At 25.7% G+C, this 11,682-nt stretch overlaps 8 protein-coding genes across 8 annotated transcripts, besides 12 other annotated features; 6 read left to right on the top strand and 2 right to left on the bottom strand.

Annotated features, from left to right (window-relative positions):
* Positions 1-33: 33 nt before the first annotated feature.
* On the top strand, positions 34-951 carry EDI_135460 (uncharacterized protein; the record flags this gene model as incomplete). Its single annotated transcript, XM_001736627.1, has 1 exon — positions 34-951. The coding sequence occupies one exon, from the start codon at positions 34-36 to the stop codon at positions 949-951; it is 918 nt and encodes a 305-aa protein (XP_001736679.1).
* Positions 83-269: a microsatellite.
* Positions 160-301: a microsatellite.
* Positions 952-1,493: 542 nt separating the features above from the next.
* Positions 1,494-1,556: a sequence feature (AT_rich).
* Positions 1,557-1,659: 103 nt separating this feature from the next.
* EDI_135450 (AP-1 complex subunit sigma-1A, putative) lies at positions 1,660-2,155 on the bottom strand (the record flags this gene model as incomplete). The annotated part of the gene is made up of 2 exons (XM_001736626.1): positions 1,660-1,927; positions 1,974-2,155. The coding sequence occupies 2 exons, from the start codon at positions 2,153-2,155 to the stop codon at positions 1,660-1,662; spliced, it is 450 nt and encodes a 149-aa protein (XP_001736678.1).
* Positions 2,156-2,174: 19 nt separating this feature from the next.
* Positions 2,175-2,299: a microsatellite.
* A 345-nt stretch (positions 2,300-2,644) lies between these two features.
* Positions 2,645-3,325, top strand: EDI_135440 (uncharacterized protein; the record flags this gene model as incomplete). The annotated part of the gene is made up of 1 exon (XM_001736625.1): positions 2,645-3,325. One exon carries the CDS (start codon positions 2,645-2,647, stop codon positions 3,323-3,325), a length of 681 nt encoding a protein of 226 aa, XP_001736677.1.
* Positions 3,326-3,374: 49 nt separating this feature from the next.
* Positions 3,375-3,443: a microsatellite.
* Positions 3,375-3,468: a microsatellite.
* A 161-nt stretch (positions 3,469-3,629) lies between these two features.
* On the top strand, positions 3,630-5,186 carry EDI_135430 (uncharacterized protein; the record flags this gene model as incomplete). The annotated part of the gene is made up of 1 exon (XM_001736624.1): positions 3,630-5,186. One exon carries the CDS (start codon positions 3,630-3,632, stop codon positions 5,184-5,186), a length of 1,557 nt encoding a protein of 518 aa, XP_001736676.1.
* Positions 3,948-3,975: a sequence feature (AT_rich).
* Positions 5,181-5,224: a sequence feature (AT_rich).
* Positions 5,225-5,234: 10 nt separating this feature from the next.
* On the bottom strand, positions 5,235-6,270 carry EDI_135420 (uncharacterized protein; the record flags this gene model as incomplete). The annotated part of the gene is made up of 3 exons (XM_001736623.1): positions 5,235-6,037; positions 6,095-6,124; positions 6,177-6,270. 3 exons carry the CDS (start codon positions 6,268-6,270, stop codon positions 5,235-5,237), a joined length of 927 nt encoding a protein of 308 aa, XP_001736675.1.
* Positions 6,271-6,708: 438 nt separating this feature from the next.
* EDI_135410 (uncharacterized protein) lies at positions 6,709-9,174 on the top strand (the record flags this gene model as incomplete). The annotated part of the gene is made up of 1 exon (XM_001736622.1): positions 6,709-9,174. The coding sequence occupies one exon, from the start codon at positions 6,709-6,711 to the stop codon at positions 9,172-9,174; it is 2,466 nt and encodes an 821-aa protein (XP_001736674.1).
* A 192-nt stretch (positions 9,175-9,366) lies between these two features.
* Positions 9,367-9,403: a sequence feature (AT_rich).
* A 325-nt stretch (positions 9,404-9,728) lies between these two features.
* Positions 9,729-9,750: a microsatellite.
* Positions 9,751-9,798: 48 nt separating this feature from the next.
* EDI_135400 (uncharacterized protein) lies at positions 9,799-10,422 on the top strand (the record flags this gene model as incomplete). The annotated part of the gene is made up of 1 exon (XM_001736621.1): positions 9,799-10,422. One exon carries the CDS (start codon positions 9,799-9,801, stop codon positions 10,420-10,422), a length of 624 nt encoding a protein of 207 aa, XP_001736673.1.
* Positions 10,423-10,453: 31 nt separating this feature from the next.
* Positions 10,454-10,513: a sequence feature (AT_rich).
* A 111-nt stretch (positions 10,514-10,624) lies between these two features.
* EDI_135390 (uncharacterized protein) lies at positions 10,625-11,623 on the top strand (the record flags this gene model as incomplete). The annotated part of the gene is made up of 1 exon (XM_001736620.1): positions 10,625-11,623. The coding sequence occupies one exon, from the start codon at positions 10,625-10,627 to the stop codon at positions 11,621-11,623; it is 999 nt and encodes a 332-aa protein (XP_001736672.1).
* Positions 11,619-11,658: a sequence feature (AT_rich).
* Positions 11,659-11,682: the final 24 nt, after the last annotated feature.

The raw sequence follows: 11,682 nt of genomic DNA, 5'->3' as shown, positions 1-11,682 counted from the left end.
TGGTACAATTACCTTATCTACCGGATTGAAAAAATGGAAATTAAAAAACAAGAAAAGAAAATTGATGAACTTAATAAAGAACAAAAAGAAGAAATTAGTAGAATAAGAAATAACCAAAGAGAAGAAGAAATCCACATAGAAAATAACTTAACAGAACTTGAAGAAAAAAAGAAACAAGTTATAGACAAGGAAAAAAAAAATGGACTAGATGAAATAGGTGATGAAATAAAAGAAATAGAGGATAAAATAAAAAAAGAAAAAGAAAAAAAGTCAGCAATAAAAGAGGACAAAGATAAGGAAGTAGAGTCAGTCAATGTTAAATACCAAGAGAAGATTAATTTAGTTACGAAAATGAGTAAAACAAATATTCAAGAAATAGTAAGTAAAAAAAGAGGAAATAAAAAAATGTGTTTTGCTGATGAACGTATTAAATCATTTAAAAATATTTTATGTGAATGGAGTCAGAAAAAAGATATGAAATTAATATATGATTCATTGACAGAAGAAATTGTTCGTAATAAAGTATCTAGACTTGAACAATTGGTTATTGGCAAAAAGAATTTATTCTTTATAATTTTTGATAGTGATGAAAATATCTTTGGTGGATACATTGATAAAACTATTGATGAGCTTGATTATTGTATTCACAGTGACACAATGTTTCTATTTGTATTAGATTCAAATGGTAGGTTTAATTCTCCAACTCGGTTTGAGTGTAATGGCAGCCAAAAATTTGTTATGTTTAGTTGTAAAAATGAATGGCTTTTGACGTTTGGGTATAGTGTTCGTTGGCCGGAGAAGTCCGATATTGCAATTATAAAAAGTAGTACTGGAAAAAAGAATTATTGTGGAACAAATGGGTTTGAGTATTGTGGAGCTAAAAATGCACTGTGTGGAAATTACAACTTTGATATGGAACAGTTGTTGGTGTTTGAGGCAATAAGTGAATGATGAGTATTAAAATTTAAAGAAAAAATGATTTCTGATAAAGTAGGTTTAAGTACTTTTAATTATTACTCTTTAACATACTAAATAAATAGAATGATAAAGTCATATCTTCAATCAACGTATTTATTTTCATATAAGTACAAAATAAAAAAGAAATAATTATTTGATATGAAAAACATTTTTGAGTCTTTTTAATAGAAGAAAAATAGAACTTATAAATCAATGAGTGTTTCAACATTACAACCTCCTAGTGAAAAAACTTGTATCAATCAAAAAATTAATCCTTATGGAATTGATGAACTCACACACCAACCTCCTAAAGAGATCAAAATTGGAAAGAGTAAAAAAGAGTTAGAGAATTATAACCCATCAGGACAATGCCAAGTAGAAGAGAATAGCGATTTACCACAAAACCAAGTTGAAACTATTTCAAAAAGTAATACAAAAAATGTTATAATCATAACATCAGTATGTGCAATTCTTTATGCAGTGTTACTTTGTTTCGTTGAATATTAAGATAAGTGTGATGGAGATTAATGGTTTTGTTTTAAAAAAAATTGTGTTATAAATTATCAATTTTAAAGGAAAATTAATTAAATGAAATAAATCCATTTTTGTTTAAAAACCCAAAAAAGGATTGAATAAAAGAAAGAATTTAATTTCAATGCTCTAACTAATGGCAATACAAACCAATTCAATGAGATAAAATAGTTATCGTTTTTCTAAATCTGAACGATGAAGTTCGTCTTGTTGTTCAATTTCATTTAAAACAATTTGAGGACCAGCTTCTATTAATTCACCAGCATTTATAACTTCATCTAGAACAACATACGCACGAGCAAAATCGAAGATGATATCAATTTCACTAACACTACCAAAATATTTATCTAATATAACTACATAACGATGAATTGTTTCGAGTGCAAGAAGTTCATTATCTCCTTTATCAATACATGTCATAAAATATAAATTAGCATAACTATATTTCAATTAACTTTTTCTTATCAATAAAAGAATAGACAAACCGTCGATAAACAATAGTAGAGTCTCTCCATTCAACAAAATTACTTACAGCTGTTGTTCTTTTTAAAACAAGATTTGATACTTCACGAATAATTCTTTCTCTCTCTTTTAATGAATGAGATGTATACCATTTATGTAAACGAACTTTTCCTTGTCTGTTTACAACTAATAAGAACTTGATCATACCTTTATGATTTTAAAGATTTGATTATTCTATTTTTTCTATCTTGTCATTTTGTTTTTATTTTTCAACATTATTTTTAAAATTTTATTTTTTTTTTTACTATTAGAATACTTTTCTTATTCTTTATCTTATTATTTTCTTTTTCTTCCTTTTAAGTTCATGAGTAATAATAACATTTTTAGAAATTAAATAACACAATTTATAAAAAGCCACATTCTTCTCACGTGTTGTTCAGTCGTTGTGACGTTCATTTTGAACTTTTAAATGAAGTTCATTAACAAGAGACTAGAAAGCCACCTTCGACAGATAGGACAGTATAGCTTCAAGAAATACAGGAGTACTAAGTGAATTGAACAAATCTTTAAAAAGTGATACAACACCAAAAAGAGAAAATTTTCTCTTTTTAAGGACCCTTAAAAATGACATAAATTTGAAACATAAATGATCTATTTATAACTAATAGAAAAGAAAACTAATAATAACCAAATCATGGAACCAAATAACTCAATACCAGAGCAAAATATGGCATTGGTTAATAGTCCTTATTCTGAACAAGCACCTTCTAGTCCTGTTAAAGTAGCTGAACCGTTTAATCCAGTTGCTAGTAATACTCCATACTCTCCTTTCCCTTCATTTTCACCTTATATTCCACAGTCAGTTCAATTTCCACAACAAGCACCACCTCAATTTCCAACAACTCAATACCCAGATCAGACATATACCCCTTTACATAGAAGAAAAAGAAAGTTTCAAAACATTACATATGATAGATTATTATCAGAAGAAGATCTTGCTTCTATGACTGTAGAAGAATTTGAAGACTATGTGAATGAATTAAAAGATAGAAGAACTATCACTAAGTCTGAGAAAGCTACTTTAAATAAAATCAAAAGAAAATTAAAAAATAAAGAAAGTGCTCGTAAAAGTAGACAAAAGAGTAAAGAAGCATTTTTAAATCTTCAACAGCAATTAGATGAGTTAAGAAAACAATATGACGATGTTTTAAGAATTAATTGTCAATTAGTTGAAATTGCTGATGGTTGTGAAAGATGTAGACAAAAAATTCGACAAGTTCAAAATGCTAGAGAAGAAGCACAAGAAAATAATACACAACAACCTCAAACCCGTGCAACTATTCCAGTTCATTATTCTGTTAATCAAACTATATAAAAATTCGAAATTTCATTTAAATAAGTAATTATTGCAATTTCTTGTTACATATTTTTTTTTGACTCTTCTTTATTTCTTTTTTATGACATTTTATTTTTAATTGTTTTTTTATTTTTATAATATTTGTTAAATTACTTTATTTTTACATGACAAATTTTGATGACTAAACTTATCGTTGAAACAACGTGTTATAACGTGTAAATGTTTCATAATTTTTCTTTATGAATTGACTTTTGTTTCATAATTTTTAATTTGCGTTTTATTTAACAAAAATACTTTTTCTTCATCTTGAAAAATTAAAAAAATGGTTCAATTAGAAGAAATATACTTAGCCAATATTATCTTATTTTTGAATGATATTAAGAGTGTAGAAACATTTAGTAGTATTAATAAGAAATGTTTTGATGTGTTAAATATAGTTCGTAAATCACCATTATTTAAATATGATAAAAACAAAATTAAAAGAAAATGGCAAGTAAACTATATTGGTGTTAAACAATTTAAACTCTTTCCTCAACTCCAAACATTTGTTGTAGAGAAAGAATTTGATCAATTTGACTTTGTTCCATCAACTATTATGTATTTAGAATTTAAAGAAAGAGAAACACCACTACCAAAACACATTTTAAATAAATTAAAGAATAAAATTAGTCAATACAGCTTCATTGATGAAGAAATACCAAGTAGTTTAAAAGAATATCCCTCTTTAAAGAGATTAGTTTTAAGGCCAATTGGATGGTTATCATTATCTCAGTTATTTATAGATAAGTCACATAGAATTGAGTTGTTAGAATATTCATCATATAGAGGGGATATAGACATTAATTTTTTAAAGGAAATAGATGAATATAATATAGAAAATGTTGTAATTGACATATCAACGAGTTATAGATTATATAATGTTATTTCTCAATTAAAGTTATCTTCAAAAATTCATTTAGTTTCATCATTTTGTAATAATGCTAGTGATGGTTCTGTGATTTGTACTTCTCAACCACTTAAAATTTCAGTACAATCTACTTCCTTAATTAATGAATTAGTAATGAAAAATTACTATCCTAATAGTATTAGATTTACTTCTTCAAATAATCCAATTCATTTAGATTTATCACACTATTATTTTATTAAAGAAATTGATGCTACATTATTGTCTAAATATACATTCCATTTCCCTTCTCATTTAACTGCCTTAACTATTGTTCAATACAATGCAATTCAATGTAAATTACCATCACTAAGAAAATTAAGTTGTTGTGAATTTATTCCTTCAGAATTTATTACAAACTTAACTTTTTTAGAAACTATAACACTCCCACATTTTCCAATTCTTTTAAACCTAAAAGAATTAGGAATTAGTGGAGGTTTAAATGATCAAGAGATACTAAGTACAGTTACTTCATTAACGTATATGAATACTATTGAATTTGATTCTCAATATCTTGTTTCATTAAAATATCTCAAAACAATTTCACAAAAATTGCCTCCTTTAAATATTGAAGTATTAGATATTGATTGTAGCTCTTCTTCTGTTGATTTAATAAATCAAAGTTACTTAACTAAACTTGTTATTTGGAATTTAGAACAACAACCATTACTTCCAAATACTCTAAAATCACTTACTTTAATAAATGCCAATTATTCAGAAACAATTCATTTAGATAAATATACTTCTGTGACATCATTAATTATTAGTGGGTCAACATCAATATTAATTGTTCCATCTTTTCTTAAAGAACTTTACATAAATGATTATTTTGGGTCAATAGTTAATTGTCATGAACTTCATTTGAAGAGTTTTGGTATTAGTGGTTATGTTTCACCAGTTTTGGTTGATAAATTAAACAAACAAACCAACTATTAATAAAGTTTTTATTAAATTAAAATTAGATTATTTAATTTCAACAAATAATTAGTAATCATCTCCTTTGAAACCAATTAAATCTTCAAATTTATTTCTAATTGCTTTAACATTCATTGCAACATTAGTAAACGTTAAACAAGGATTTGAAAATATTACCATAATAAAAGTACTTGAAGTAAATGTATCAAAATATACTTTTTTATCAGGTAATTCAACTCTAATATTTTTAAATTGTGTTTTCTTTAGATCAGTACAGCTATGATAAAAACTTTTAATACTAGTTGATATATTTTCAAATCTTCGTGACTCATCAAATTCTACTCTTGATGAATAACTTATTACTAATAAACTACTCGCTTCATATACAACAATTTCATCTGCTTCTATAAAATTGCAAAATGAATTTAATTTATCTTCAACTTCTGTAATCATTGGAATAAGACTATACGTAATTGCACTCCATGCTGAATATAATGTGTCATCATAAATTGAAGTTGGATAACTAACCACTCTAAAAGGCTTTGAAACTAATTTGATTTTACCTTCTTTTTGTAAGTATTGATAACCTTTTTCGTCTTCTTCAAAAACATCCATTTTATGTATTAAAGTAAATAATTTAGCATCTGGAGAGTACTCATATAATCGTTCTAATACTGCTCGATATTCCTGAATGTCTTTATCAAATGTTTCACTTGTAACATCAAAAACATAAATTAATGCCTCAACTTTTTTAAATGTTTGTGATTTTTGTGCTCCTAAATACATGTCCATAAATTGTTTTTGCCCACCACAGTCCCATAAATTTAATGTATAATTCCCAAGAAATGAAATTTGAGAATGATTAACATCAACTACAAATTTTTAATAAATGTTTTTTGTCTTCATTATTTTTTTTGTGAGAAACAAACTTGTGACTTGTAATTGTCTTGTTTGTGTTGCTATATTGTAAATTTTTATTTATTTCTAACTTTATTAATGAAAATATCAAACGTAAATAATTAGAAAATAAAATTGTTCTCATTGAAGTTTTCCCTGAACCACTTCTTCCCATTAACAATACTTTCTTTCTCACGACTTTATTCATCTTAAATTTTAAGATCTAAGAGAGAAACTGAAAAATCAAATGGATAAAAAAGTGAATTTTGAACGTGAATTAGAACTCTTATTTGTTGATCATATAAGAGAAGAGAAACGAGACAAAGAATTCATTGACATATCCTCTCAACTAAAATTATACTGTGACCAGGGATATATAAAACAATTAATTATGCAAAGAGACCTTTTTAAGTTAGATGAATATATTACTCAATTCACATCGTTTGTTCTTGTTGTGATTCGTTGATTTACTTTATCTTTTAAATAAGATATAACAAGATTTTTTTTATAACAAGTTAACCAAAAGGTATTTCAAATTTTTTATTTGTCTTTTTACCAACCCTTTTTTCTTTTTTCATTTATCTTCTTTTATTAATTCTTTTATATATGACTTACCTTTTTTAGTCCTCAAAATGAACAAGATCAAATGGTTCTTAAATTGATTAGAGAAATCAATTTTTTTATTTCATGTAAGCAAGCAGATTTCAAAGCTGCTGTTCAATGTATGAAAAGAATTCAATTATTACCAAGTTCTATTGTAACAAAGCAATATCTTACTAGACTCTCTAATTTGTTTTTTGATGATGACCTTATAGCTAAAAATGAAATTAATTATGATGGATATGATAATTATGTAATAACAAATTTATTTAATTGTATTATGAGTGAAATAGAAAAAGGTTCAACTATCAAAGAATATATGAACTTCCCAGAAATTCAAAAAGGGACATTAAAGAAGTTAGTGTCTAATGGAGTTCGTTATGATCATATCAAGACATGTCAAGGTAGTGTTGATGACAAAATTGGATTAGTTAGTTTAATTAAACCAGAACATACACACCTTGAAAAAGTGTCAACTATTGTAAGGAAGGGAAGTAAGTTTTCTGATTGGAAATTTATTGACATTCAATTACACTCAAATGAAATTTCTTGTTTATATGTTAAAGACACAAGAACATATATTGGATTTAAAACAGGAGACTTTACTTGTATTGACTTTGAAAATGGAGAAGTTTTATTTAATATTAAAGAAAATAGTCCAGTAACATTAGTTTCTGTATTATCATCATATGTCGTTTATTATAATGGGTCACAAGTAAAAGTTATATGCATTGGATATTGTCTTTCAATACTTGCAATAATTCCAGCAACTAACGTCAAATCTATTTCAGTAATTAGTGGAACAACTCAAATTGCTATTGTTGATTCAAAAGGAGTTAAAGTATATCAATTTGCTAATAAAAGTGTTATTTATGAAAATGAAGGAGCTATTGGAGTAATACCAAGTCAGGTACAAGGAGAAGTGATTGTAGTATATCCAACACTATTACATAAACTAAAGACTTGTTTTGGAAAACCAAATAAAGTTACAAAAGAACAACAATTAAGTATTTTAGTTGATCATATTATTGATGAAAATGTAATGGTTTCTAATGATAATAGATATATTGTTATGCCAAATGAGAAAATAAGAAAAATATATTCAAGAAAGAGTTTATCACCAATTCTTGCAGGAAATGATACTAATGTTTTTGTATATTTACAAGGAAATATTCAAATTATTGAAATTGAAACACAACAAATTAAACAACGAATTAATTGTGAACATATTCAAAAAATGTCTGCTGATAATTGTTTAGCTGTATGTACATTTGATAATTCTACACAATTAAGAATATTTTATAGAGAATTTAATGTTATTCCAATTAATTGGAATAGTGATACAATTAAAGAACATGTTAATGTTAAATTCGAAATTATGTATAATGAACAAACTCCTTCTTCTAATTGTATGAATCAAGTTGGTCCTGTAACACCAATTAGTTATTCAAAACTTGAACCAATTAAAAGAAAACCAGATGAAGATATTCCTACAAAAAATAAAATTATTTTTCCAGAACAAATTACAAAACCTGATATTCCTTCAAATATTGCAAATTGTGATATAACTAATTTCTGGAAAGTTAAAGGAATTATTAAAATGTTTACTATTAGCAATGAAGGTAAACACTTAATGATTCAAACAATAAAAGATATTTTCTATTTATTTAAACAAGTTGATGGTAAAACATATATTTCATCATTCCCTAAAGATAAAAAAGTATTAGATTTTTCTGGAAAGAAGTCATTCCATAATGTTAGAGGAGTTGTTACTAGGACCGGGAGTTATATAGTTATTTCATTAGGAAGTTATTGTGAATTATATAAGTGTAGTTCTGCTATGAAAGTTTCTCCATTTGGTCAACAAAATCAAGCTAATAATGAATATATCACTTGTTTAGAATTATTTCCATTTGATTGTAATAGCGTATTGGTTGGATCATCTAATGGGTTAGTAAAAGTCTATCGAGCTAATAGACAGTTTGAACTTATTTCACTTTCAACATGTTTAAATGAACCTATTCATTCATTTGTATTTTTACCAAGTAATTCTGCTGATGATGATGTTCTATTTTTTGTTATCACCAAAACAGGTTTTATTCAACTCGTTCAATATAATAAGAAAACAACTCCTTATGACACAATGAAGTGTTTAGATATTTCTCTTTCACTGAAAGTAACTGAAGTAAAAAGTGTATTTATTGGGAATAATGGGAAATATCTTTATGTTGTCTCAAGAGAAATGTTTCATAAAATTGATAGAACAAATATGTCATATGAAAAAATGGATATTTCTAATGTCATTTCAGCAGCAATTTCTGCTAAATCAGACATGTTTTTATTTGTTACTTCACAAGGATTGTTATTAAAAATGAGTTCAAACAAATGGGGAGTTATAGAAAGTGTTATTATTCCTGAAGGTTACACTTCAGAGTTTACTTATGTCGTTCCTTACGAAGATTACTTTTTAGTCTCAACAAGTAAGGGAGAAATATTGAAAATAAGGGTTTAATTGAATAAAAAATGTTAATTCTTCCTGTTTTTATTGTAATTTTATTTCGTCAAAGTAAGATATTTTTATAAAAAAAAAAGAAAAGAGTATTCATATAAAAATGTTGTTATTAAATTATCAAACACATGATTTCTTTTTTAAAATTTATCATTGTTTTTTATCTATCTATTTTAAGTCTACAATGACTATTTGATTTAATATTATTTTGTTTAATAATAATAAAAAAAAAGAAGGAATCATTATGTATAAGAAAAAGCCGTTGTAAAATAACTAAAAAGTATATCTGTTTGTCAAGTTTTTATCGAATAATTCTTTAAATATGAAGTATAATTGAAATAATCAGAAAAAGTGCCTGTCAAAAGATTCTTTTTATTTTTTAAATTACAATAAAAAGAGAAAGGTTATTCGATAAAATTATGTAATTGATGAAGTATTTCAAATTATTAAATACAATCTGTAACTCATTTAGTTCATATGGGGAATAAACAAACTAAAGTTAATAGACATATTAATTTTTCAAATGTAGAAGAAACATTTTGTATATTTGAAGATTCAGAAGAAGAAGAAGAAGAAGAAAGAAATTCCAATTCTCTATCTTATCAAATTCAATACACTGATCATTATATGGCATGTACAAAGCGTAAAAAAGGATTTTTAACACTTCAAAGATCTCCAAGAAATTGTTGTCCAATAAGAAAAGTAAAATCTGCTGCTTTTGAAATTTCTAAATTAGATAATAAAAGTTTAATTCTTTCTGATTTAGAGAATTGGTGCAATTCAAATCAATTTAATATTCTTTATAATTCATCAACTGATGGACTGACAGCACATGATTTTAATTCAAAAGTATGTTGTTGTTCTAATGTCTTAGTTATTGTTATTACAGAAGATGGTTCTATATTTGGATGTTATCATCCTGATGTAATATGTCCAGCTCAAAGTTACTGTATTCAAAAATCAAGTTGTAAAGAAGGGTTCTTTCTTTTTACACACAATTATACAACAATAGAGAAAATGACAAAAAAAAGTAAAATGGAAGACGTATTAACTATTCATCCTCAATGTGAATCAAATTTTGTTCTTACTGTTGCTTCTGCGTTTTGGATATTAACAGATAGGACTGTTCATATTCATCCATCATTAAAAAATCATTACTTTGTAAAATCTCCAATGTTGAATCCAATGTTAGGAAGGATGATAAATAAAGTAAGCCATATTTCTACTCTTCTAGCAGTTGAATGTATATAACTGGTTTTCTATTTTTGATTTAAGTTTTTCGTTAAATTATTATTTTTTGTTATTAAAAATTTTATAAGGAAAAAAAATATTAAATTATTATCCTTTTTTCTACTACATTCTATTTCAAAATATTTTTTTAAATTCATTAAGCAATAATTTTTATTGATAGGAAGATCTTTTTTTTTTGGATAACTAAACTAAAACTCAGACAATGGGAAATCAACAAGGGTATGTTAAGAATCATCACTCTAGATCAGGAAGTCTTGGTACTTGGAAGCATGTTGATTCTTCATTTAAATTAACTATAACTGAAGCTGATAAAGAAAAAGAAACTGTTATTGTTCCGAAGCCAAAAAAGATCAACAGAAGATCAGGGATTCCTCCAATAAAATGTTCATACAGTCCAAATGAAAAAAAATATTTAAAAACAGGAGTTGCACTTGACTATTTTGAATCTAATTCTTCTTCTCCCTTTGAAGAATTAGAAAGTCCATCATTGTCACCAAAATGTAAGAGGTCCTATTCAGTTAGTAGTAATGGTGGACGTACCCCAAGACTCAATAAAAAACCTTTTTGTTCTACAGGGATATTTTCTCATAAATCAATAACTCCAAAAATAACAAAAATACTTACACCTAAACATTCTCCAAGATATGAAGAAGAAGAAGAGATTGAAGAAGAGTTAAGTGAAAGATTTGAACCAGTTTCTCCAGCAGTAGAAATGGTTTCTAATATTATTGACATTAGAAAATATAACCTATTATTTGATAGTCGTTTTGATCTTCTTGATAATCGTACTTTTAACTCTAAAATTATTGGGCATAGTAGAATTTTAGTTATTATAGTTACTAATGATTTTGATATTTTTGGAATTTACAATGAAGAAGTGATTCCTCCATTTAAGAAGAAAGGAAATATTAACCTTGAAACAACAAAAGAATTTTTCTTATTTACTTATAACAATAATACTCAACAAATTATTCGTAGAAAAAAAAATAATACTAAATCTTTAACATTATATTATGAAAATGCATCTTCTTTTATTTTAACTGTATTTTCTGCTTTTTGGATTCTTTCAGATGGTACTTGTAGTATTCATCAAGGGTTTAAAAATAATTATGTGTATACTCCATGTATCAATCCATTCTCTTCACAACAAACAGCTAGGAAAATTGGTATTCAATTTATCTTTGTAATAGAATGTCATTAAATTTAAAAAAAAAAGAATGTATTAATTTATTTATTCTTTTACAAAAACATCGTTTATTA

The sequence above is a fragment of the Entamoeba dispar genome, genomic scaffold, assembly GCF_000209125.1.
Source record: "Entamoeba dispar SAW760 scf_1105229459999 genomic scaffold, whole genome shotgun sequence".
NCBI classification, from domain to species: Eukaryota; Evosea; order Mastigamoebida; family Endamoebidae; genus Entamoeba; species Entamoeba dispar.
This window is presented reverse-complemented; position numbering and strand designations above follow the sequence as displayed.